At 48.7% G+C, this 27,078-nt stretch overlaps 2 protein-coding genes across 2 annotated transcripts in view; both read right to left on the bottom strand.

Annotated features, from left to right (window-relative positions):
• Positions 1-9,185, bottom strand: part of LOC128722872 (tyramine receptor 1-like) — a 10,495-nt gene extending 1,310 nt beyond the window's left edge. Inside the window, exons 1-4 of the mRNA XM_053816558.1 lie at positions 8,423-9,185; positions 5,807-5,909; positions 1,219-1,344; positions 960-1,140 (exon numbers count right to left, since the gene is read on the bottom strand). Of these exons, the coding sequence (XP_053672533.1) occupies positions 960-1,140; positions 1,219-1,344; positions 5,807-5,909; positions 8,423-9,185 (1,173 nt within the window). The remainder of the gene's footprint in view (positions 1-959; positions 1,141-1,218; positions 1,345-5,806; positions 5,910-8,422) is intronic.
• LOC128722861 (uncharacterized) lies at positions 9,182-27,078 on the bottom strand. Its single transcript, XM_053816547.1, has 2 exons — positions 24,794-27,078; positions 9,182-9,380 (listed from the first exon to the last, which is right to left on the bottom strand). The coding sequence occupies exons 1-2, from the start codon at positions 27,076-27,078 to the stop codon at positions 9,182-9,184; spliced, it is 2,484 nt and encodes an 827-aa protein (XP_053672522.1).

Raw genomic sequence — 27,078 nt, 5'->3', positions numbered from 1 at the left:
GCACGATTTCTGCGACACTGGAGGACTTTTTTTTTCCTCGGGTGAAAGTGCGTTCGGCTGTGGAAAGCATCGTTTGGCAAACTCGATTTTATGCGTGGTTAATTTCATTAGCTAATTAATTAGTGGCCTGATCGAGGTCGGGTGCCTAACTGAGGGATAATGGACGCCGTTTCAAGAACGGAGCCGTGGTTTGGTCATAATTTAATTGTCTTTTCTTTTCGTTTGATGCAAAGCATCACCGAGTGAGATACCGAGCTGGCCGAGGGTCTTCAAAGGACAAAAGATAATTTATAAAGTTTATAACTAATCATTTTGCATATTAGATGCGTCATTTGGGAGGGTCATTCTCACCTGCACCAGGGTATCTTAATATTATCTTATCCAGCAATAGTTCAGAGCCTTGATGATGTAGCCACATTTGTGGTGAATTGACACTTTTCGGTTACGGGGCTTTGAGGATATTTTAACATCACTCTTAAAGTCGTCCCTATCCGTCGGGAGGAAGCTGAAATTGCGTCAGTCTGAACTGAGCGAAGAAATATATCCTTACGAAAAATAAACAAGATGTCTTTTACATTCACCCTGCCGGCAATAAACGGCATGTAAACATGACATTTGTTTGCCCACAAACGACTCCGGTAGGCTGCGTTCAATAAACCATTTGATTTCTTTTCACCACCGACAATTGTGCTGAATAAATCGGCATGTTTGCCAAACGGCTCGAGTTTTCTTCCGTCCCGGAAATAACCCGCCACCGCGCAGAGGACGCCACGACTGTTCCGGCGTGCATCAAAAGCCTCTTCTTCAAGGAAATTCTGTCACTCGCAACCGGTGGCTCTATTAATATTCAGCAGCCGTCTGTACGGTTGGTCCCGTACCGGGAGCCTCGCTAAACCATAATCCGGGGCGTATTCTGGTAGTCTGGCCCTACCGTGCCGTGTCTACCTTGGCTAACGTACCTTGTGCACCTCGATCTCCGTCATCTTGTCGTGCCGGGAGGCGACAACACACGATATCCGGACGTACACGTACACCATCACCGTCATCGGGATGAAGAACGAACCCATGGCTGAGAACACCACGTATCCTTCGTTCTGGTTGTACCGGCACTGGTCTAGCTCACGGCGGCCCGGTTCGTACCTGTTGGTGGTAGGAAAAAAAGGATGTCAACATTAACCAGGGATGGAGGCAAAACAAGAGACAGACTAAAGCGCTTACCATCCGAGAATCGGTGGGCAGGTGATGGCCAGCGCTAGGACCCACACGACCAGAATCATCAGCAGCGCCAACCGTTTCGAGCGCCGGCGACGGGAATAATTTAACGGTTGCGTAACGGCTAGATATCTGCGAATACACAACGTATCGGATACGGTTATCAGTGTGTGTGTGTGTGTGTGTGTGTGCGTGGCTGTGTTGTGGATGCTTCTGTGTTCAGGAGTAAGCCAGGGACAATTAGACTAATTGACAGAATCGCAGTAGCCGTCGACGATGGGCAAGTGCTTAGGCAGCCGTAGCCATGGAGACGCCCGGTACCTTGTAGAGCTAATGAGGGATGAAGAAAGAACTATGGGACGATATTTTATTTACGAAGCATATTAACCCGAACCATTACCGTCGGGTAATGGAGCTTTTGCAGCAAATCGCTGGCACGCAAAATAAAACATGCAGCTCACAGAATGTCTGCTAACCAGATTACGCACCGGATTACACGAACCCTTTTCACGATGCTCAGCATTTACACGGAATTTCAAAGAAAGCACCACCAATTTAAGCTTCTATCGCGTACCAACCCATCTAATGAATTGAGCGAAAAGCCAGCATTTGTTGCACGTGTTCAAAGAGAGCTGCTACCCCTCAAAAAAGGGCTCCATTTTCTGGCAACTGTCTGGCGCTAATCATTTTCTCGTTCACCCAGCGCGTTGTTTGATTTTGTTTTTGTGCAAACTTCAAAGTACTCGCTTTCCCGCGTACCGGAAACAGGTAGGCACCACGTGGCGCTGGGTTCACGCGTGAATTCAAGGCATGCCATATTTGCTTGAATTTTGGGCTCACAACTGAAGCTTGCTTTTGCCAGGAGCAGTGCCTGCTGTAAGACGCTTAAATTATGCAAATCGGTCACCGGAAATCCAGCGCCCTTGGCCGCGCGACGCCAGCGAGTTGCCTTTTGTCACCTTTAAGGTGGTCTTTCAATCGCACCACGAAACACTCCCGGGAAGGAAGTGTTTTCAATTATTCAACGCCCGGGCGTCTTCCAGCTTAGGTTTGTTTGTGTGAAATCACGCGCTACACGCCTCCGGGGGGAGGTGGCTTCCGTTCCGCGATGGCACCTAATGAGGGCGCAAAAATCGCTTGCGGGCACTGGCACAAATTGTGTGGTTTTTCCCCGACGGCACGTGGAATCCACCCACCTGGTGGTGTTACGTTTGATCCAGGAGCATGGCATGGGATAAGCTGATTAATTAGTCTTCTTTTGCGGGGTTTAGAGTGCCACGCCAGGGTGGCATTATGATTATGGAATTCATCCAGTATGGCTTCGGGTGAGTGGTACAATTTTACTTTCAGCCCCAATTTGGCGCTGTGGTTTGCGGTGGTGAGATTATCGGTACACGGTTTACCTTGAGATGTGCAGCAAATACAACAACAGCTGGAACAACAACAAAAAAAAGAAGCAAAACCGAAAGCGCTATGCTAAAGTTGTGTTGCTCCGTGAAACATTTCCAGCAAAATGAGAAAGTTTGCAATAAATTAATTCCACAGTTCCATCGTCATAAACGTCACCGGGACGAACGTGCCAGCGTCGTACTTTTAATTAAGTTAGACGTTCCATTGGCCTCGCGTAATCAAATTTCCAAACTATGCAACTCGTTGCACAGCACCATCGCGGTTACAGCTCAGACCATAATCGGCCCGGAGCTGCAAGCGTGACGCCGACTCCTGTCACCGACGAATGTTTCGCTGCTGTCCTGCAAATTTTTGATCTCCTCGAGGAAAAACCGGGCAAAAGTTCACACCAACGGGATGGAGAAAGCTCATCCCGATGCAGGCGTATTCAGCTGGCGAGCCCATTACGAGCACCCTTACCGTTCGGTAAGCCCGCACTAGTTGGCAAAGGTGATGAGATGGTAACCGATATAGCGGCGTGATGTAAATCAATTTGTGGCGTTTCTTACCCGTTTCTACGAGGCGCACATTATCGCGCTCATTATCTTCGTTAGCGTCGTTCACGGGATCATCTTGGGGGCGAATCAGCGCGCCCGAGTGGCGTTAACACATTTTCCAAGGCGTGAAGCACTTAAGCAATGATATTAAACCCTCCACCGGAGCCGAAGGGAAATCTCATTTTGCACCTCAAAGCACGCCTCAGCTCTGCGTGTTCGTTCTAGCACGCCAGCACGCGTACCCTACTTGGGTGAAATTATTCATAGGCATTCTGGTATGGTTTGCTTATGCGGTTGGCGCTGAAAGGCGTAATTTATTCTGCACATACAGCCTGCGCTGTGCGAGGCCAATATGTGCAGATGAGATTTGGACGTATGTTTTACAAATTATGGTAGGGGGGAGCAAAAAAAAACAGAAATCATATCCCCAATGACGTTTGATATAAATTATGCATATGGATATTATTATTGGATATGAACAATCCCTCAAGAATCGATGTAATTACAATGATGTTATTATAATGGAACTAAATTAATGCACCGCAGCCGAATGTATCCATCACGTGTCAGCAAAATGGCTTCCGATTCCGCATGATTTGTGCCCCCGCGTTTTTGCGAGCATGAAAATGGATCGAACGAATGTTATGATATGAAAAGCAATACGCGTAAAAAGGGAATGGAAAACAAAAGAGAAGGCTCACGACTTATCATAAGCATAATTTCGTTCGCTGCCCTTTTTCTCAATCCTGATGCCACGCGCCAGCCCGAACGTATGAAAATAACGAACGTATTGGAATAAATTGTGCCCAAATGGGTGTGAAATCTTCCATTCTATATTTTTACGCATTCGAAATGAGGCCACCGTGCTTAGTCAGCCAAATGTGCCCGTCCAAATTATGCCTGTAAAGAAGGAATTCATAGCCAAACACCAGATTCGCATGAATTTTCAAAACGTTACAATTACACAAGCGTGTAATGTGGCGAAATTAATTTCTCTGATAGCAACCGCGACACCTTTCCATTCGCAGTTCTCTCGATATAGCTGACAGGGATGGCTTGTTAGAGCGATTGCCACACCTCTGATACGCCGTGATGACTTCATAAAGCCTCTTCAACAGGCTCAACCAATGGCTCCGTATTTTGTTTCTGACCCACTACTCACTCCAAACCATTCCCGCACTGGCTCGTGAGTTTATAAACTTGGCCCATTTCCTGCCCGCGGTAGGCGAGACGGGTGACCGGTTCCAGGACAAAAGGAAAACTGTCGCAAACGAGGGCCACGCCAGCGCCCTGCCCGTTATCGGTGGTGGGCAATCGTGCCATTTGAGCGGCTTATTCGCCCAATTTTCGATCGGCGCCCATAGCGCTGATGAAGCAATTTATCCAACAAAGAAACCTCCCGACCACGGACCACCGGCAATGAGCCCCGAAGCGTTTGCTTAGCTGCAGGGCGAAATCATAATGGGCCGAGCAATTTGCCAATCGAAGTTTATCACTAACTGCAGGCGAACTGTTGCTTGTGTAAATAGCTGCCGGCGCGGAGGAACCTCGGAGGAAAGCGTGTATTTGTAGCTCTAGTTTCTTGTACACAATGCCGTCTGGTGTGCGATGGAGAGCTACGTACGGGCATTTACTTGTTTTTTTTTGTTTTGTTTGTACGTTGGGAAGTGCGCCTCCGGTGTGGTCGTCCGTCTATCCATTAGTGCTGATAACGGTTTTTTTTTTGGGTCAGCCATGCAACCAAACAGGCATTAGCTAGAGCTCGTCTAGTCGTAAAAGTGGATTTTTTTCCCACTGGTGGTTGCTTCGCAAGGATATTTCCAATTGCCTTACGAGAGTGGCTTCTGCAACAATTCGCTTAAGCACATGAACATCATTATTGCTCAGAAAACAAGAGAGCTTGTATGTCCTTGCGTATTCTGTGATACGCTAAACAAAAAAGCACATTTAAAGCCCACCGTTTGGCCCCGGGCGCAAGGAAATGTGCCACACGTGTGAACGTCATAATCGTCGTCATCGGTTCCGATGCTCAACATGGGAACAACGTGCGCGAAAAACGCGCCCCATAGCAATCGTTGCGGCTGTCCGTTACATTTTTCCAAAGGCAAATGCAGCAAAGAAGGTCCATTACCGCTGCGATGTACCGTCACATCAGGCACATGAGAGCACGCTCGCGCAAACCGACGATTTATCGTTCCCAGGCGACCATGCAAGCACACAGAAACAACGGTCGTCCTGTTCGGAATATAAAGCGATCGTGTGGAAAACCAGGCGCGCCACGTCGAGAATGGTTCTGTTTTTTTCCTTTAACGTTGCTTTGACACGTCGTCGGCGTACGGAAAAGCGCAGGTGTCGGAACCGGTTACCGCGCTATTGGGTCGACTTTACGTCACGATTCTACGCGTGAGCTGCCGGATGATGGCGTTGGAACCGCCAAACAAGCTCTCCAAAGAGCCCGTGATGGTGTACGGATCCGATGGACGATGGAGCGCGATGATGGCCGATCGAAAGGATGTTCCTCGGAAAATGTTCGAGAAGCGAACAGTTTAGCATTACTGGCGCGCCATCGGTGGTATGGGAAAAGGTGAGCTAGAAATATCCTTGCATGGGGAGAGACAAAAAAAAACACGCGTTACAGCTATACATACCTATCTATACTAATAGCACAAAGGCTAAGAATTGATGCTGTACACAGGAGTACGTCTAATGAGATCCATATATCACACAGAATCCATCCGAGCTGCCAGGAGCCTGGGAAGCAAAGAGAAACGAAATTTGAATGACAAACGAGCAAATGAAACACGGAACAAATCGAAACCCCCGGGCCGAAGGGTGAGCTGGAGCTGGATGCATGGGGTTATTACATCATCCCCGGTTCTTAAGTACACCGAGCGAATGAGCGTACGGAGCGTGTTGGACGGGAAAAACACGAAAACAACCGAGCGCCCGAACGTTGTGTGACGTCCTGGCAAGGATGTTTGTCTTGGAACGTAATATCACCGATCACGGTTCGACGGTTCATATGTTTTAGATGGGGGTGGTATCGATGGGAGGGATCGCGATCGGGGTTCAATCGGGGGCTGCAGTGAAAATGTAATATCAGTATCTGTAAAATGGTTGGGGAAATGGGAGCTCAAGACCCCCTGGCTAACAGTGAACGGGCAAGTAGCTTGGGTAAAGCAAACAATTTATGTGTCAGTCATGTTCTAGTGTGACACGGCAAACCGGTAAACGAACCGGCTTTGGGTGAAAGGGAAACGGAACCGAACGGAAAACCCGGGTTGCATTAGACGGGCAGGCAATGAGCGGGCCGAAGGAAATGAAAATTAAAAGGAAATTTTGAAATAAATACACACAAAAACCGCTGCAGGTCGTGACTCTGTCGCGTGGTTGGGAGATTAAAAGTGAAGCGGCTATAAATGGCTGACCCATCGTTCGCATCCTTTCACGTCCCGGTAGGGTAGGCAAACTTCATCAGTGGGATGAATCCGCCTCCTAGCTGACCGAGCGCATTTTTGGAATGCACAATTCAAAAGGAGAAATAAGGGAAAAGCAGCAGAAGAAGAAGCAAAAAAGGTCCGGCGATGTAATTCAGCATCCAAAATGCACTTTTGTGCCCTGACCGACCGAGACCACTTTGGTGGGGTGAACATTAGCGGTTATACAATTAGAAGAAATTGGAATACCGGGAGAAAATTAAACGAGCGCTTCCCAGCGGGCAAGAGAAACGGATGCCAATCAAGGCCGGCATGCGCTATTTGCATACCAAGAAGGCACCCGAGGTCCGGCGAACACAAATAATGACGAATTTATCTGAAAGAACCCTGCAGTCAGTTGTTCGCGGGCAGTACTTTGCGAGATTGGCAATCCACGCCGCACTAATGGACTAAATAGCCCCGGTGGAAAATGGAAACTCTGTGTGCGCAGCTCGGTGGTTTTCTGATCCAGAGAAACCCTTACCACCCGTTCAAATACCGCCGGTGGAGTCGAAAAAGGTTCATCAAATTAACGGCCCAGCTCGTGGAAGGTAAATTTGGCGACATTTTGGGAGCGTGGCACGTGCAGACAGACCAAGGTTCGTCAAATTCGGATTGTGTGTCGCACGGTTAAGTGGGCTTAAATGGGTAGCTGAAATAAAGCACAGCAAGGTGGGTTTTATTTTTCCCAAAAAAAAGCCAAAACGATGCTTTATCTTATCTGCTTGTTTGCTAATCCGGATTGACGCGGACTGGAAGAGCAAAATTCATTGAATTATAGCGAACGCAAGGACGGACGGGCGATCCTTGCAAAGAAAAAATAGCAAGAATGCAGCACCTTTCATACTCCGGGAGGAACATTTATTTACGCCAAACAATTGCAGGCAATCAACTTTTCGGAGCTTTGTATTGCCGCACGATTGATGGGTTTTTTTTTTGTCTGCTTCTTCTCGCAATCACAGTAATTACATAAACTTTTCGTTCGGCACAATCACAATCGAGCAATCACGAACTGATTGTGTTGCAAATTTTGGGGTTGGCGAAAAAAAAAATAACTAAATTTCAAACCGATTTATCCGGCGCAACATTCCCACCGAAAATGAGAACCAACAACGGTGGCTATTTCCTTTGCCCTCGCTATGTGGCCTGGTAAATACGGCGCGTTTTCTAGTGGCACACGAACCCCAAACCGAACTCGAAGAGGTCACAAAGAGGCGTACAAACAGAAACTTTCTTAATTTCATCTCGACCGGCCCATAATGGGAAGAGTTGAGACGAGCACACTTTGTTTGGCGTCAGCCCGAAAGGATCCTTCGCCTCGAAAGCCACAACAAACCACCGGCGTACCGGTACGGCAAGCGCCTGCAAAGACGCTAACGGCAGTTGATGCCCGCGCCGCAGTTCGAACGACGATGATCTCTCGAAAAACTTCCAAACGAACCTGACATTTTTGTGCCACGGTTTTACCGCAACAGCAACCGTTGCGAAGCAGAAAGTTGCGCCTTTCCTCCATCGAGCTGAAGGGCATGGAAAAAAACCCACACCATCGCACACCGCAAATCGGTACGTTGTTTATTTACACTCGTGTCAAATCGAGTGTGTTTACCAAAAATTCCATTTCGTGGTGCCCTCGCAGCCGGACACACATTCGCACAAGGGCACGAGGCATGATGGCCGCATTATTTCGTGCGATTCCCAGGCTGGTGGTAAACCGGGAATGGCGATACACTCACCAGCACAACAACGGTGGAACCCTGGAACCATATGGTGTGTGTCATGCATGCTTACCCATCAGGTGCACCGCGACGGCTGGTGGCATCACGAAAATACCGACGAGCCAATCCGCCACGGCCAGGCTCATCACGAAGCAGTTGGTAACGGTGCGCAGGCGACGCGTCGTGATCACCGACAGGATGACAAGCGTATTACCGATCACGGTGACCACGATCAGCAGGCAGAATAACACCACGACCACACAATCCTGCCAATTCGCGATGAGGAAGTGTTCGTCCATTGCCTTCGGACTTGGGTCGATCGGTACACCGGTGGCACTGTTGCTGCTGGCCGTTGAACCAAACTCGCCCACCAGTGTGCTGCCAGCAAGGACACTTCCCTCGATGCCAGCCAGCGTCGACGGACGGACGGTTGAAAGGAGCACCTGTTCGGCGGCCCGGTTCACTGTGGTGATGGTAGCCGCCAGCGGTTTGTACAGCGAACGAACATCGCCTAGCGACGGATCGTACGCTCGTCCGCTTACAGCAACGGACACACCGGACTCTGGTGTCGCACTGACGTTGAGCGATCCAGTGCTGGCAACACTGGTCGATCCGGTGACAGCGAGCGCTCGATTCGGACGATCGTACGGTAGATCGAGCACGCGAGATGGAGCCAGAGTGGCTGTTGTGTGGTTGAGTGCCGCCACGAAGCGACTTGTGGCGCCTGTCACCATCGCTGGCAACCCGGTGATCGTTGCGAACTGTAGTGGTGTTGGTGTTGGCCGTAGCCGGCTGCGATGGCTTCTCCGATCGGTTAACGATCGCGGCCGGCTCATTGCCGCATCGTCGGTGATAGTAACCGTGTTGAAACACCACCACGTGCCGTTTCACATCCCTTTCTGGGTGCTGGTGGACATTCTGGAGCGTTTTTGCACGAGTAGTAGTAGTAGTAGCGAGTATCCGCGAGCGATGAAGCTGTTCCCCGGACCTTACGGAGCGCGTTAAGGATGCGGCGATGCGCGCTGTACAAACTGGAAGAAATAAAGAAGAGGAAAAAGCCGATTAAAAACCTGTGTGTGCCAAGACGCTGGCCGCATGATGGCCACGGTAAACAGGAAAAGCAATTCAACTTTTTTCATCAATCCCCTGGACACGGACAGCATTATTAACCGGCCAAAGAGAAGGATCCCCTAACAACGCAAGCCACAGGCAGGATTAAAAGTTAGCTTGCGACGGGCAGCCGAGAAGCTGCTTGGCGTTTGTTGGTGGAAGTTTTGCTTAAGCGGCAAACATATTGAAGCAATTTCATGCATCCTTTGCACAAACTTTTCTGTGGTCACCTTTTTATTACCTAAACCTCCGTTTGCTTGGGTGTTTCCCAAACTGTGCGCAGTTTTCTTTGAAATGTTGTGGAGCATGCTTAAGCCATACTTGATGCGGTTAATTTTGGTCCAAATATCGTCACATTTGTGTGAAATTACTTTATTGTGTTTTTTTATAAATTCAGTTTTCCGATTTAAATAAAGGACGAGCTTTAACATGGATACTCTTTCAGAGATATACCCTTCTACAACAGCAATTGAACCGATCAACAATCAGAAAAAAATGCTTGGTATTAGTGAAAAATGTTGTTTTGAAATGAAAAAACAAAACCTTGCAACGAAAGCTCATTGGTGAATGTCCTGTAGAAAAACAGCTAGCCATATGCTTACTTACGGCTACATTTGCTTGTGCAATTCTGGCACAATATCCAGTGCCTTTATCCTAGAGACAGCTTTATCCTGGAAAGCACCCTTATGGCGTTGGTACAGAAAAAAAGCGTGCGCCCCAAAGCGTTTGCAGCGCATGAGAGCATTAGCAAGCAGCGCCTGAAGATTTTAGTATGCACTGCTTGGTTGCGGTACATGATGGATTACAGCCCCTACGCTAGCTACCGGGTTCCGTGAGCATCCTTAGGGAGAACCGGCACTGCAATCCCTACTGATAACGGAATTCCTAGCCATCCCGAGATAGTTGTGCAATTTCGCTTTCGCCTACCCCATCGCATCGGATGGGCCGGAACGCAGAAATTGTGCAACCAATCGAATGGTTTTCTCATTTCCGCTCGGAAAACGCCCCCAACCCACGCAGAAACGGCAGCGGCTTGTGTTGAGGGCGCATTATTCAGCTGGCGGAATGCTGACGCGAATGCTTATCGAATGCAAAATAGGTAAACACGCTTCCTCATCGATACCCAAAGGCTCAAAGTGGATGCCAACTCAATACCGGCCCGGGTACAAGGAACGGATTCCGTGGCCTCGTTGGAAACTCAATCACGAACTAATTTCGTGTGAAACTTTTCACAATAAGCCTGCTCGTATGTATGTTTCTTTTTCGTTTTTTTTTTGCCCCCACTCCCGCGAGGTTCAACCGTGAAAAGCCAGTGAATTGTTCAAACCGACCCGGAGCTTGCAAAAAGAACGTTTCATCGCCGAACCACCGCCCGTGGTGCTCCGAAAACATCCGGTATAGGCATTTATGGGCAGGGCGCTAAATCGAATTGAGCTGTCGCGAAACTTTTTTCCAGCTTCGGCGAGGTTATATATTACTTTTTCTCTCACGCTAGCTCCTGATTGCGTTCCATTTGCCCAACTTACACGCCCAGCTGGGCCGCACGGCTTGCTCACATGTCACGACCAGCGGGACACTTTAGATTTTTCTCTCAAGTAATAGATAAATTTGCGTATCCAACGAAACCCTTTTGGATTAGGGGAGGGTGAGCATTTCCCAAAACCGTACCAGCGAACGCTCATCGGCGTTTTAAGACGTAAGCACGTGAGCTGCCAGCAACGTCGCTTAGTTAAACGGTGCAAGAATGTCGCCGGGTCGGATATTGCTAGCCGGTTCAATGAACAAGCGACTTAATCACCTGGAAATGGCGTGCCGTGGAAAATGTGCTCTCGGATCGGTTCTCTCAAGCGACGGAGCTTTTGGAGTGGCCCCGATGTCGGTGTCTCCGATGCGGGGGCGAGTTTTCACAAATAGCTACCTTTATCGGTTGAGAAACCGCGAGCAGCTGCTCGTGCGAAGCCCACACCCTGAAGCGTAAGAATTAACTCACGGCAACATCGCCCCGGCTCGGTTCTTGAAAATGTGCGTCCAATTTGATTGGCCCTTTTTTCTTTTGCTCCTTATTTTTGCCAGCTAACGTAGCACCTGGCTGCCGTTCCAGCGAGGATGAAAGGAACGCTTCACGAGTGCTTACGGTTCCAGGTAGGCTCTAAGCGGCGTCCGTGTGCCGTGTGAAAACCGTGCGAACAATTCGAGCGTTAACACGTCTAGGACGAGGTGGCCTGCGCTGCGCTGGCCACAGCAACAGATTGTGCTCGTCCTGGCCCGATTTGAGGGGCGTATATTTACCGCCAGAAGCTTTCCCACACGTGCATGCGAGCGTGCGGAAATTAGAGCTTATTTAATTCATTTTACATTAGCATAGCCGAGTGATCGCAACGTGATCGATTGTTTGATAATGAAATTACGCCGGTAATGAAATCCCAAATCCATCCATACGTGCGGCGGTGGTGCTCAGATCCACTGGAGCACGATTTCGAATGCGAAATGCAGGAAAGCGTGCAGTGGCACCTAATGCTGAGCTAATTTTCCACATCCCTGCTCGAGCGCCCTCTTAACCATCGGAAAATGTCACCGTCAACGTTCCGAATACTCGATGCAATGTAGCGCCATTGTGGTTGCCTGGCTGGAAGCTAGTGACCGGCTCGTGGGCAAAGTTTTGCGCTACCTGCAGAATGAAGTTCGAGGAAGGTCCAGTTTCATTACACCGTGCTCGGTATGCTAGTCACGAGCAGAACCGCATGACAGGGTGCGTCCCATAATCAGCGGGAACGATCGGATAACTGTCATCTAGCACCGCAAATCCTGGTGAGATGAATCATGGGGAGCAAAAGTGCCACAGGTATTTAATGGAAGTATGTTCAAAACCATTGCACCGTTAAACCGTTGCTGTCCATTGTTTGCGTAATCGGTGGATGTAAGCACGCGCTTTGGGGTGTGTCTTATTTCCAATTAGAAAGTGATTCATCCACCGCTGCGCTCCAGCTACAGCATCAGCACAGATGGCAAACGACGAGCCCACCCTAGCCCGAATAGATGGCATGCGAAATTAGGACATGCTTCGGCTAATGAAACTACACGTTTTGGCAGCTTCGGCCGAGATGCGCCATAGTGCACCGTAGTGGTCGCGCGCGCTTCGAGTGCAACCGGGTCGTTAATTAGACAATGTAAACAGCCCTGCTCGAGATAATGAAAACCATGGCCGTGTTTGGGTATCTCATCACCAGGACGCACCCTTGTGATGTCTCTACCGCCTGGGCGCATGGTGGCGTCGTGTTTTCCGGCCATGTTTTTCCTTCCCAACCAACGAGCCTCGGAAACACCCCAGGGTTGTAGTGTGGTTTGGGCGAAAGTTTTACAAAGGCATGTTCATGGGTGCACTGCAGACTGGGCTCATCTCGCTTGCGGTACCGGTACGCTCAAAAGCTGCGCGAACACACCTTCCAAGCGACCGTCCGACATCCGGCAAGACCAACGGTCTGTTGGCGAGCGGGCTAAAAGGCAGACATCATTAAAATCTACCAACTGTGGAAAAACCCCATGGTCGTGCCGGAGTGTGCTGCCCACACTGGGTGGGAGGTTGATTTAGTGGCTTTTGTTGCGAGAAGAAAAACGAAAGGGATGCGTCGCTTATGCTAGTGTGAGGACGAACGGTCGATCTCGCAAGCGAACGCAATGACGACTGTAAGCGGATCGGGTTCGGTTTGTGGACATCGAATTTTGGGACCTCAAAAGTTATCCGATTTGTCTGCTAAAGAGAGCGAGCTCACCGATCAATCGAACGATGCACGAGTGCCCATGGGTCGCAAGGATTCCCGGGCATGATGCACCAAGCTTTCAATGGACCATCGGAGTGCCACCGACTTCCGAGAAACCCAGGGCACAAAATAGGGCATCATTAATCTTGGGCGAATCAAACGGTCATTGCAGCCGGAGCCTCGTCAACGGTGCTGCTTTGTTCGCTGAACCGGTGCATCTTTATGCAATTCCGGTGGCATTTGTACCGGCCCGGATCGTCTACCCGTGCGGTGGAAAATGTGGACATCCACCCGTGCAAGAAATGGAACGCCGTTTGTTATCGTCCCTAATGGATTTGTTATTTCCATCCGTTATGTTGCTGCGTCCGGATGGCTGGCGTTGCGACCCAGGAATAATGGCGCGACGTTTGCGATCGGTGGCAGTGGCGAGCTAAACGACTCCCGGTGGTGCTTTTCCTTTTCCCATCGATCCGCAAAGCATGACGCACGGATGCGCGCCCGTTTGTGCACGATAAACATAAACTAACATGATGGATAGCGGCTTCTCGGTCGGTTGTAGGTAGCAGCTGTTAATTACACGCTCTATAGGCCCCTTGGTGATGGAGGAAATTAATAACAAACCACAGGCAGGAAGACAAAGAAAAAGCTTAAAAAATATCCCAAAGCCTTCATCGATGGTATTCTTAGCGGAACAATGCGAGTTCTCTTGTGCCTTCGGTGTACAATCCCTGATCATGAAGAGGCATAAAAAATGTTAAGCCTACACGCGATGCCACCATCGCACAAAGTAGCTTGGGTGCGATCCTGGCCTGCGTCGGAGCACTTACGCCGAGTCATTCGCCGGAGACAGTAATAGATTGGAATTATCAAATTACACGCCGCTCGGCGAGAACATTTTCGGTGTAGCGAATTGGTTTTTCCGGGAGCCACTTTGAGCCGAAACGTCATACCGACGAATGCGGTCACTCAACTAGGTGCGAGATGGTTAGAAAACTACGGTAACACAGCAAACAAACGTCACTGGCTTCTGCTCGTTCATTTCGCTCGAAATAGAAGGGCAAATGCCGTCAGACTAAGCCACCCGAGCCTCACACGTTTAGTTTCTCCGGTCGCTCTGAAATTCAATCGATGCGTACATATTTCGCGGTGTGATCATTTTATTCAACAATACGCCGGTTAAAATGGCTATTTGTTAAACAGGACATTCGATCTTTTGGTGGAAAGCTTACATTGAAATAAAACAAAAATGGTGCCCTGTAATTCGGGAAATTGGTACATTTTCTATTTATAAGATTTAATCGATTCGATTCGTAGAAGATACGTTTCGAACACCGGATCCTCAGGGGGGAAGCAAATATTCGAGGGATGTCAAACAAAAAATATCACTTTACAGGCTACAACCGTAGCATAAAAAAGTGGCCGCTTCTTCGGCCTACGATTCGTCCTTTACAATGTTGCGTTGAATTTGTCGATCCTTAAAATGTTGTTTATTTTGCACCCTTTTGCTTTTCCCGACGCTCGTTTCAACGCCTCTTCGGGCACACTTAAAGCAACTAAATCACCCGCGAATGATTTCCACGATCGAGTTGCGAAAAAAAAATCACTTCGCATCGCATCAGACGACCGTTCAGGTGGTTTGGGTAAAATTATACACGCCTCTAGCATTTGTTTATCTCCCCTTTAGTTCCTTGAAGGAAAAAAAAACACCCCGGATACGCTGCCCATCGACACTCGCGAAGCTTTACGGCTCGCGAAGCTTCAAACCCAGGGGACGGTCTCCGACGGGCGCCTTAATTGGCCTATCGCGTGAATCTGCCCAACCGATGCGGTTAAGGCGATAATGCGCCTGCTTTGACCGTTGCCGATCGAAATAAGGGTTACATCGGAAAAATTGCCTCCATTCGGGCGCTTTATCGCGATGACGGTAATGTCACTTGCAGCCCTTGTTTGGTGCGTTATTCCAGCGAACTCCCGACGGAACGATGGCGACTCGGAATCGGTGGTCGAACTCGGTTGTCCTTTTTTGGGCAGGCACGAGAGAAAGAGAGAGAGCGCGCGCTCGAAAGAGTGGAAATAGGGACAAAAAAGGGTAGAAAACCATAGCTAAAACATAGCTTTCGAATCGCATGCATACTCGCACAGAGACCGACGGTGGTGGAACCTTTTTTTTGTTGTTCCTCCCATTCGTGGCCACGCGCAATTTGATATTGACGCTTGTATTGGGTATCGCTTGATTGACGCCGGCGTTGTTTCAACCGTGAGCACACCCACCATCCCTCGCCATCATCACCACCATCCACCACCTCCATCCCCGCCCACAACACCAACCGAGGCATCACGTTCCGTCCAATGATGTCACGCAGCTTCGTCGCCGACGGCGGCTGGTTCGCTTTTTAATGATTAATTGAAGCACCCATCTAGTCCGCTAATTCGTGCGGTGCCAGGGCGCAACAAGGGCTATCCCTTGTTCCGCGTGTGCCACGACACCCACCCACCCACCCCCCGAGAGGGGCCATGGTCTGCAAACGCCAGAGCGCTACCAAACGCCACGAAAACGGGTCAGACCGGCGCCTAGGTTGGGTGGATTGGGTTGCATAAAATTCGAAACCTGATTTGATTAACCGAAGCAATTAGCGATGGTTTGATGCTCGCGTAACGCGAACATACCCGCGCATACCCTGTCTGCGTGGTGTTTTCCACCTCCCGCAGGATCATGACGCACAATTGATGGTCTCCGACTGGGCCATCGTGGCCTTTGAGCACGATAGTGTAAACGAGACAGCTTCTCGCAACAACATGCGAACAAGTGCGTCCGAACGAACCAACCCGGGTACCGTAGGCCGGACGCGTCAATGTGTCCTGGGGGCCGTGTCCTCCCGGGGACGCATAATGGCCACGCCTTTCATGTGTTTCAAATGGTCCTTTCATATGTTTTTTTTTGTTTCGCCGCTACTCACTCTTCCCACGTCCCTTTTCGTGGTCGGATGAAGTCCCACGGCAGGACGACAGAACCGTCACAAAGTCGGTGATGAGAACATGACATGCCGTGATTGCTATTTGCCCATCTAGCGAACCGATCGGGCAAAAGGGGTTGCGTGTGCGTGGGTGTAGTGGAACCGATGTGGTTTAGGGTCCTTTCGGAGCGTCCGTGCGGTTTTTGGGCCGTGCGGATAAAGTGCCAAGGAGACACCGACGGGATGAAGCTGTTGGGATGAAGCCGGAATTTGTGCGGCAATTTACGGTAGACCAGCATGCTCCTGGTTTGGTTCCTGTCATCCCAAGGACTCGTCAGCACCTTCCTATTCCACCAGCATCCCACGCCTTCCAACCATTGAGATAGTGCCGACTTGAAATACGCTTTGAGGGTTGCAATTTTAAGGGCACCCTTGGCTCACCCGGGACAACCCGGGACAGAATTCGGCACCCACCGAAGGGTGGCTTTTCCGGTGGTTTGATGTGGTGGTAGCTGTGTGTGCCCGCCAACCAATCCGCAAACAATGGCGGGAAAGTTTTTCGGTACGCACTTCCGGCCATTCTCGCTGCTCGGGTAGGCCGTGGTGGATAATTCTAGGTTCCCCCGTTCCCGACAGGGGCAGTATTTGTGTGTGTGTGTGGGCCATTGTTAAATCGCTTTCTTTTGTGCGTTCGTTAAGGTGCGCGTTGAAGAGTTGCGTTCGTGAAATAGATTTTTATTCTTCCCCAAGATGTTCATGACAACCTTGAAGGGACGTTACGGCAGTGAAGATTAAGACGTGCGTCTTCGCATCCTTCTTTTGATTTGCTTCACATTCCTCCGTTTGTACGCTCCACTGGTGATGATCTACCCTGTACCATGCTCAATAAATCAACCTCAAATGGGTTTAGCCCTTTTCGCGATTCGCATTGTATCCGCTCCCGTCCGTTTTGATTTGATTAGAGCAACCTGCGCCCATGGCTTTCATGTGTGCACTCTTGCAGAAGCGAGTAATAATGCAAAATTCGTCCGCCTCCCTGAGTGGGATTAAGAGCACCGGGCGCCATCGTGAGGGCGTTGGGGAAACTTAATTAAACCATCGTCCGCCATAGCCCTTTCCAATTTTTCGCTTTCATGGCCCATCGGTTCCAATCGCGTCCGGAGCTGGTTTGTGACGTAACTGGCTGCTAAGCCGGGTGTGAGGGAAGATAAGCACCGCCGGTCATTTGATGCCGTCAGCGAAATGACCCTGTGATGTGGTTGGCATAGAAACGGCACTCACGGGGTCGTTTATTTGAAATTCTGATGGCTTTATTACGCACCGCCACGCGCATTACCTCTGCCACGTGTTGGTTCAATGTTTTATCAATTTTCTTCGAGAACGCGTTCGCTTCTAAGACAGGGAAAAAAAGGGAACAGATCGAGCGAGTGTTGAGAAAAAAGAAAAGGATGCTAAATCACGAAGTAAATATCAAAACAGAATGCCTCTAAGCAGGGATCCCATTATGCAGGACGGTGCGTATGCTTTCGGGTGGAAAATAAATCCCTTCCGATGGGGGAAAAAATACGAAAAACAATTCTTTAAGTAATGGAAAAGGACCCACCGGCTGCTGGAACCCATGGGGTGCTTTTATGGACAGTGATCACGGGCTTGGAAACCGTTCTCCCATGCCCGATTGGTCCAACCGATCAGCAATCACGCGCACTAGCAGATGTTCCTTCGGCACGGATGCTGGGAGGGTTGAAAAATTTCCATTTTATTTCACCCCGCTGTTGCTTGAACAGGCCAAAAAAAGGCTTTGTTGTCTTTCGCACGTGCAATTCAAACGTCTGCATATCTATGAAACACACAACACCATATAGTAGGTATTTTTCTTACTAATTCCTTGCCGGAAACGTGTTGTTTTTATTTTTCGTTCGCTCAACAGTTCCTTGGTGTCTTTCAGGTTAGCAGCTAAAGAACGTAGTTTTCAAGCAACACCATTGATGATTGTTTCTGTGTGCTGCATTCCTCGAGCCTCTGGTGTACTGGTTCAGGGAATTCATCGTCAGCCGAGTGTCCTTTTTCAAAAATTTGCTGACAAATTTATTCATCTCCATGGTTTTTAATTAGAGTCACTTTCAATCAGCTTTACCACGTGCCTGTTCGTCGCGCTCGCGCTAGCGTACGCTGGCTCAAGTCATTTAATTTATGTAGATCATCAAATTATGGCTGTGCCTTTGATCAAGCGCGGCAATTAGCAACATTCCGCGGGGCTGGGAAAGCTCAGTAGGCTGGGGAATATCCAGTTCTGTTCCCTCCCCAGCAATGGGGCCTCAAACTTTACCATAGTATGACAAGGCGAGGACCTCGTGCTCAGATTGATGCCAAGTGATGTTTACCTTGATAACGATAAGGCACCCGACCGGTGGCATCTAGAGGTTAAGAAACTGGGAGCAAAGTTTTCGTGGAACATAAATCATTTTGCCGCGATCGCTCCCAAATCCCCGCGCTGATGCTAAGGAGCATCTAGATAAAAACAAGCCATTGTCTCGGCATTGGTTGGCTAATGGAGCTGAGTGGCTAAATCTCTGGTAACAGCTGTGCCTTTTGAAAACCTGCACATTTGATGAAGAAAAGCAGCAGCATAAATCAGCCAGGTCGCTTGTAGAAAGAAGCAGGTGACTGGGGGGGATTGAAAATTGAGCTTAATGTAACAACGGTTTTAGCAAAGCCTGAACAGCACGGACTTAATGGTGAAAAATTCGAAAAGAGCTCTTTTGCTAATAAAAGAGGAGCAAGCATATTTTACAATCAACCCAATAAAGGGTAGGAGACTCCTATTTATTTCTGTTTGACATTCGTGGAGTGACCTTTTGTGTTTTTTTTATGATCCTGATAAATGCTAGCGAGAAAAGGAATCTTTTAGTTTCTAAAATGCTTTTCTATTTTCTAAAATGCTGCTTTTACCTTGTGCAAAACTTTTGCGGTTTTTAAAAAGTTATCAATAAGTTTATGAACAAATTTAACTAATTGAACTTTAATTAGAATTATTGGTAAGGTTTATTAAATGAGTAAAAAAGTTGTTCAATTATATTTTCATTGCTTAAACCAATGGTTGTTAGAAATGTTGTTATGATTGTGGTTTGTCGTTGTTAGAAAACTTCTAATACCCATCACACCCAATTGCACTGTGTTTGGCGGGAAATAACAGAACAATCAAATCCGCCTAACCTTCCGTACATTGCTCCGGAATGTAAATTAGTTTCTATTTGCATAATTTTCAGCACCCAATCGTAATCAGCATTAGCAAAGCGAGGAGCCCGCCGAAGGAACAAGGATTTAAATGAATCCAATGGCATTACACTTCCATTAAAATGCCCCCAGCTGCTGCTGCTGCTGCTGCATGGCCAACACTTACCGAATTCATTCGCTCAGATCGCGCTGGCAGGCTGCAGGCTTAACGCGGTACTGCTGGAAACATTCCCCAGCGCCATAACTCATTCAACTTTTCAGCAAACGGCTTGGGCTTTCACACGCTGTAGCCAATCGGGCAACTGGATGGTGCTGCTCGTGCTCGTACCAAAAGTGCTCGAAACTTTATCACGCTCCCTGTTGCCAGCGTGCGAGCCTCGCGTGAAGGTTTTGCCCGGTGTACGATGAAAATGGCCCCAGAATGTCGGCGAAGCACTCTTGGCACTGTGTTGAAGCACTATCACACCTCCGGCTGCACCCTGCCAGACAAATGCTCCTCGAAGTTTTGCTTGGTTTGAGTGCGATCGACACGCGGCGATCGTCCACCCGATCGAACAGAATGGCGCCGTGAAGCGAGAAATACTTAAATCACCAAAGCGCACTCCAAGGGACGGCTTTCGCCGGAAAGGGTGCCGTGGGGGAGTCGCTAACGATTGAACGATTGAAAACGCGCTCAAATGATGAGCCGAAACGGCTGGCTTGCGTCTTGCGTCTTATTTGTTTATTGATCTTGTACCTCGCACACTCGCCACACCACACGTAGGGTCCCTCCCTTACTGCGGCGCCACTAATCATCTCGGTTGGTGGCCACCCTTCGCTGGCACCACCCCATCTTTTCACCCCCCCATCAACCCACACACACACACACACACACTCCGCGAACGCGTTCACACTGTGGGATCGGTCCGTGGGGGGTTCGCACCTTGTGCTGTTTGACTTATGAGCGAATCGTTGACACACGCAGCTTCACGTTAGCTCGGTTCCGGATGGGCTCACGTTCACGAGGCTCGTCCGGTGATCTTGTTAGTGTGGGGGGGGGGGGCCCAGATCACTTGGCCGCCCGATGGAGATCGTCCACTGTGAAACTCAACCACCGAACGAGTTGGTTGGAACAGCAAACAGGACACAGGACTCGAAACGCCGAGAAACCGTTGGAGATGAAAGGCCGCGCCATAAAAGGCCCAAGGACGGGAGTTTTCCTTGCGCGTCCGAGTGAATCGAGCGAACGTTCAGCTGGAACTGAATCCGTCGTCGCTGGCAGCGTTGAATATTTGCGCCACGACAGTGACGAGATCGGTGAGAGAGCAAAAGCGAGAGAGAGAGAGAGAGAGAGAGGGTCCATCGCGAATTGGGCGAGCTCGGAGAGAACGCATCATCTACTTGGCAGAATCGGACGCAGAAAGTTCCGCGCCAGAATGAGCAGTAGCAGCAGCAGCAGCAGCGTGGTTTTACCGCGCTTTGGTGCACTTTGTTGCAGGCGTACTGAAGGGCGCGAATGGTTCCCCGTACGCCCTTTTTGTGCGGGTGCAGATTCTTAGAGAGTTCGAGTGATGATGCAACGAGATGAAGTGGCCTGCATTATCCTTAACGTTCGTATTGATGATTGGGTAGAAATGTTGCTGGTGCACTACTGTGCCGTTTTATGGTTCGAACGCCAACTCAACGACTGGCATGGCGTAAATTTCACCCGGTACTAGATTTAAAGCGGTGCATTATCGTCAAGCGCAAAATCGGATGAGTGGGGCTCATTAATCGCGCCCGTTATTGCGTTATACTAATTATCTGATTTTCATCCACGTATCGCCGGGAAAGGCGTATGCAACCAGCTGTGAGGTTTTCATTTTTTTTTGCTCTTCAAAAAGGGATGAAAATAATCATTATAAATAGGCATGAATTTCAACGTATTATTAAAGTAACAAACGACCCACATTACGGGATGTACGTGAGATGGGATGATGAATTTGTGTGTTTAAGCCATTTTAGAAATGCCCCTTGAACGCAAGGAAATAAATACCGCCTAAGCCATGAGCTGTTTCCGGCCTGTTGGAACCTTTACAAAACCGTGTGTCGCTCACGAACACATGCTAACGCTGGCCCCACGGCATAGGATCATGGCACAGTGTACACGTGCCGCAAAAGCTGTTCCGGTTGCTGTCTGTGGCATCCCAACGGAAGCATAGGGCCACCTGTTTGCCATTTCCCGGCTCACGAATGATGTGCAAACGTCCCATCGCGGAAATACAAAATTCACAAAAACCCCGAGAAAGCAAATGGTCGACAAACATGTTCGCATTCCTGCACCAACTGCACGCAGATGGGGAACAGAATAGGAGACAAACCACCGTGAGGGGTTGGCTTGTGAGCGACATCGGTTTGCACGCGTTTGCCATTCAACCGGTGCGACCTTTTGATTAGGAGGAATTCTTGGAATTTTAAACATTCCGCCAGTCCACCGCTTCGAACCCGCTGGACCCACGCTGTGCTGTTGGGTGGAATGTAAACTAGCTCGGTGTGGCGTAGTAATCGGCCTGGCAGACCGGTCACCGGGGTTTCCGTGGGGATTCAATTTGCCAGCCCAGCTGAGGCTTCCGCGAATGATTATGGCTCGCCACGAGCTGGCTATCGGTTTCACCGCCGTCGGGCGGCAGATAGGTTGCACGCTTGTTTGCGATGGTTAGCAAGTAATAACCATGCGGGGGAAAACGCGCACGGACATCGTACGCTTGCTTGGGGACCTTGAGGCGATATCGAAACGCACGCATACCGGCGTGAAAGGCCAGGCGCCTCCACGGTTCACGGTCGAGGAGAAACGATAAGTTATTCATTCGTTTCGAACGATCAGCGTTGCCAGCGATTTTCCATGTGTGTGCGTTCGTGTTTGGTTTTTGAAAACGGTCCCCAGGTGCAGCTTAAACTTCGTCCATTAAGTCAGCGACCGGTGTTCATCAACACGCAGCCGCCGAGCATCAAAAGGGATTTCCACAGGGATCTCGCTTTGTCGAGTGAGTCTGTTTTTTATGTAGGAAAAACGCAATCCGAACGCAAAATTTCTAATCATTATCAATTAGATCGGGTTCAGTGTCAGGGGAGCTGCATTTGGGATGCGATCGGAAAGCTGGCAGTCACGGCATCATGACAGCTGCGGTGTGTTAGCATCAGATTATCCTTCTCTACCAGCCATGCTGTGTTTGGTTCCATATTATCTCCTTCTACGGCACACACAAAAACACACATTATGCCAATCGCGCTAGGCTCATAAGTAGCTCCGACGGAATCACGAGCCACAGCTTCAGGGCCGAAAATGATTTGTAGCTATCTAGTGTTGTGTGCTGTTCCTCCAACATTATCGTCCCGTTCCGACCAGCTGCAAATGGGACTATCTATCGGACACTAACGGTGAGCGGTCGGTTCCACTTAATGTTTACACTAGCTCGTTCGGACAAAGACCGCTGGGTTAATTAGAAATCGATATTTCATAGCTCCGCTTGATTGGGAAACGCTTCGCCGGAAAAGTTTCCCACCGCCAACGATGGCGTTCCGATGGCAGTGACTAATACAAATAAGGTAGAGGTCCCGTGAGTTTATAAAGCAACACGAGCCCAAGATAGCCGCCCGATTTCCACCAACTCTGCCTCATTCATGCGGTGTTGCGGGCTGCTGGGCAGGCAAATGAAATGTACAGGGCGAGTAACACCGACCCAACGAACACAGCGTGGACAAAACAGATCAAATGGACTTGAAACGGAACTAATGTTTTCGGTAAGTAGAAGCGACAGCTGTGCACCGAGTTTTCCCCACCATCTTGAGCCATCACGGCGGGGCTTTAGGACGATTCCTTGGAAGGTTCACCGTGCGATCTGTTCTCGTTCTTTTGCCGTATGTTTATATCGGTTGAACTACTTCTCGGAGAAAATTTCAGTGCTTGGATTAACAGATGAGATAAACAAGAAAGATGCTATAGGAATAAAGTTCCAGATAAATAGAGCTATAGAGAGAGAGAGAGAGAGAGAGAGAGAGAGAGAGAGAGAGCTAAAGAACGAGCGAGAGAAAAATAAAGAGCGAGAGAGAACGAAAAATGAAGAAAAAAAAGGTATTGCGAACGGCATGCAAGTATCGTATTCGATGATTCAATTTCCAGAAAGAAAAAAAGCAAAACATTCTTTATTTGATTTCTGTAGCGGCACCCATCGCATCCCGCAAAAAAGAACAACGCTGTTAACATGCTTTAATCAGATGTATCTATCAGGTTGAAGCTTTTGCTTGCTAGGAACAAGCAAAATAAAGAGCGAAGACTTGCTTTAGAAGGTGAATACTTTGTTGATTGGGAAGATACATGTAGAAGGAACCTTTCGAGGGCTGAAGCACACGAAAACTTGCCTAAATTGAACCCCATTAACCAAACCTACGCAATTTACATTACTAGTTTAATCTGATGATTCGGAATTGTATATTTGTCTGCTTTCTCCCCACATTTCGAATGCTGTGCTTTACATTACGAATTAAATCAATGTATGTAAAGATAAAATATTGAAGAGCTGACACAAAAACCCGATTTTTCTCTTAATGCTTTATTTCCATGTTCTTCTGTTCCGTGCTAGAATCCGACTCCCCCTTTTCGGAAGCGCGCGCCGCTTATATTTCTGACCGCTTCCCTCTCGCTCTCGCTCTCGATAGGCGTTCTCGCTTCCTCTTTCCGTATCCCAACCTCACACGGCCTTTCCTTGACAAGTCCTTCCGCCCCGGAGGACTTCCTCTGTATTATAATTGGAACGGTTTCATGTGTGATGCCGCCGTTGAGGTCGTTTTTGGTCCTTCACCACTGATCTTCACCACATCGTACCGATCGTGTGGTCGAACATCCGTCACCTTGTACGGACCAAGGTATTCAGCTGCATACTTCCTGCCTGGTCCGAACTGCGTCCGCTTGATGACCACCAAGTCGCCTTCTCGGTACACGGTAGCCGGTCGTGCTCGAAGATTGTAGGATCTGCGTTAGATGTCTGCTGACTCATATAGGCTACCGGGTGGAACTTATCATCATCACTCTTTTGCATTAGTATAGCTCCGTAGCCGTATTTGGAAGCATCTGTGTGCAGTTCAGTTTCACAGTTTTCGTCGTAAATCCTCAACACAGGATCGCTCACCAAAACACGTTTCAACGTGTCGAAACTGATGCGCTGCGCTTCGCCAAACTCAAATGCAACATCTTTCTGAAGTAAGTTGCTCAAAGGTTTTGAAATCGTCGCATATCCAGCAATAAATTTTCGAAAATATCCAGTTAGTCCCAAAAACCGTTGCAATTCTCTTACGTTCTTTGGTACCGGGAAACATTGTACCGATCGTAATTTGGTTGGCGATATGCGATAACATCCACCGCTAATCACATACCCAAGATACTCGACTTCAGTCTTCAAAAACTGCGATTTTTTCCAGTTAAACTGAACACCGTTTTCACCCGCAACTTTCAATAATTCTCGAAGAGTTTGTAAGTTTGTTTCTACGTCGGAAGAAGGAATAATAAGATCATCCACGTACACTAGAATACTTCCGTGTTTTATCAGATCGCGGAACACATCAGCCACGAATCGGCCGAAACTCGCTGGACTATTTGCTAGCCCGAAAGGTGTTCGAAGAAACTCATATTGTCCCGCGTGGGTAACGAAACCAGTGTACCTCTGACTCGAGGTTTCTACCGGAACATGAAAAAACGAATTTTTCAAGTCGAGCGTAGTAAACACATTTGCCGATTTCAACCGATCAATCTGATCCTCAATGTTTCTCATGGGAAAGCAATCCTTCACCATCTTCCGATTTAGCTCACGGTAGTCTACACATACTCGTAAGGTACCGTCCTTCTTTCGCGCAAGCGTAACGGGACTCGCGTAGTCACTCTCACTTTCTTTTATTATACCCGCCGCCAACCACTCATCCATTGTTTTTTCCAATACCGCCTTTTCACCTGGTGCGAACCGCCTTGGTGAGGAGCGCACAGGTGTATCATCATACAAGATTATTTTCGTTTCAACTTTACTATTCATTTGCGTAGTTGGAGAATAATTGTCAATAAGCTTCTGTATGCTCTCAACGTATTTCAGCGGGGCATCTATCTCTTGACCATTATCGCATTGAATCAACAATACTTCACTCGTACACTCTCGCGGAATTACTTCAATACCAGACGACGTGATTTTTACTTCGAATATGTTCAAGCAATCTCTGCCCAACACCAGATGGTATGGCATACTTTCATCGGGTACCAAGAAAAACTTCACTTCGCTGTAGGTCGTGTTGTCTATTGTCAGGGCCGTGGCGAAACAGCCGATCGCTTTGGTTTTTACCCCACCAAATCCACAAAACTGCATCGTAGTGTGGGTAAGCGGAGGTTCGCAAATTCTATGGTAGCCCGTTCTGGTAATCAGGTTCTGCTGACTGCCGCTATCGAACAGAGCTTGGAGTTTCGTGGAATTGATAATCGTCTCGACCATTCCTGTATTGTCCACAACCATGTTTGTTCGCGAAACGTTCCTATGTGGACACTCGGTGGCCCGATGTCCGAAAGAACTACAGGCGAAACACTTCGGACCTTGTGCTTTGTTGGGACACGTTTGTACCTGGTGCCCGCGCTCGCCGCAATTGTAGCAGTGCTTTCCTGGAATGGAAGCGGCTGTCGTCGCTTCAGTTCTAACCACTGGAAACCTTGCGACTTTACTGTTTCTCATAACAGGTTGCTTCTTGTATGATAACTCCTCACGTTTCGTCTTGTCCTCTGCTGTCTTCGTTACCTTTTCGAAGGTAGCCAGTTTCTTTTTCAGCCGTTCGATTGTTTGGGCTTCTAATAGTGACGACTGATAATACTTATCGTCGGTAATTCCACTCACTATATACTCACACAGGCTTGGCTCATCTAGATCGATCGGAAGCGCCAGCCGTTGCATGTCGTAAATGTAGTCTCGAATTGTCTCGGTTGACCTTTTCTTCCGGTTGGTCAATGCACGATGCACATCGCCTGCCCGTATGCGTGGAGCGAATTCCTTAATCAGCGCCTTTTCCAACTTCTCGAAACTGTTGAAACTACTCCGAAGGGAAAACATGAATCGTCTTGCCGTTCCGGTCAGTTTCTTACGGCACATAATTAGCTGCTGTTCTTTATCCCAACGTGCCGCTTTGCACACGCTTTTAAGTTGCATCAGCCACATTCGCACGTCTTCTCCTTCCTCGGCACCAAAGGATTCAATACTCTCTTCCATGTCTCTGAAGGAGTACACTTTTAGTCGTTTCGATGTATCTCGTGAAATTTTGGGAGTTGATGAAACTTTCATTGCTGTCCGATACATTACATCAGAATCTTCTTCATCCTCTTCCTCGATATCGTCATCTTCGTCATCATCTTCGTCGTGATTGCTTGGGTTGCCATCGTCATCGTGTTCATCGATACCGGAGTGTTGCGAGCCGTCTTTCTCACAAACACCATCATCTTCCGGGCACCGATCATCGTCTTTTTCGCCTTCCAGAACATCACCGTCTTCACCATTGGAGCCCATCTTACTCCGCTGGTTGATGATCTTTTCCGCAATTTCCCACTTTCCACCGTTGGTTGGCAAACCCAGCTTCTCGCACTCGCGTATCAAACCGATTTTTGTAAAATTCTCGCACAGCTCCTCAACCGTCGTCAT

Source organism: Anopheles nili, chromosome 2, assembly GCF_943737925.1.
Source record: "Anopheles nili chromosome 2, idAnoNiliSN_F5_01, whole genome shotgun sequence".
Classification (NCBI taxonomy): Eukaryota; Metazoa; Arthropoda; class Insecta; order Diptera; family Culicidae; genus Anopheles; species Anopheles nili.
The sequence above is the reverse complement of the archived record's forward strand: the minus strand, read 5'-3'. Positions and strand labels throughout refer to the sequence as shown.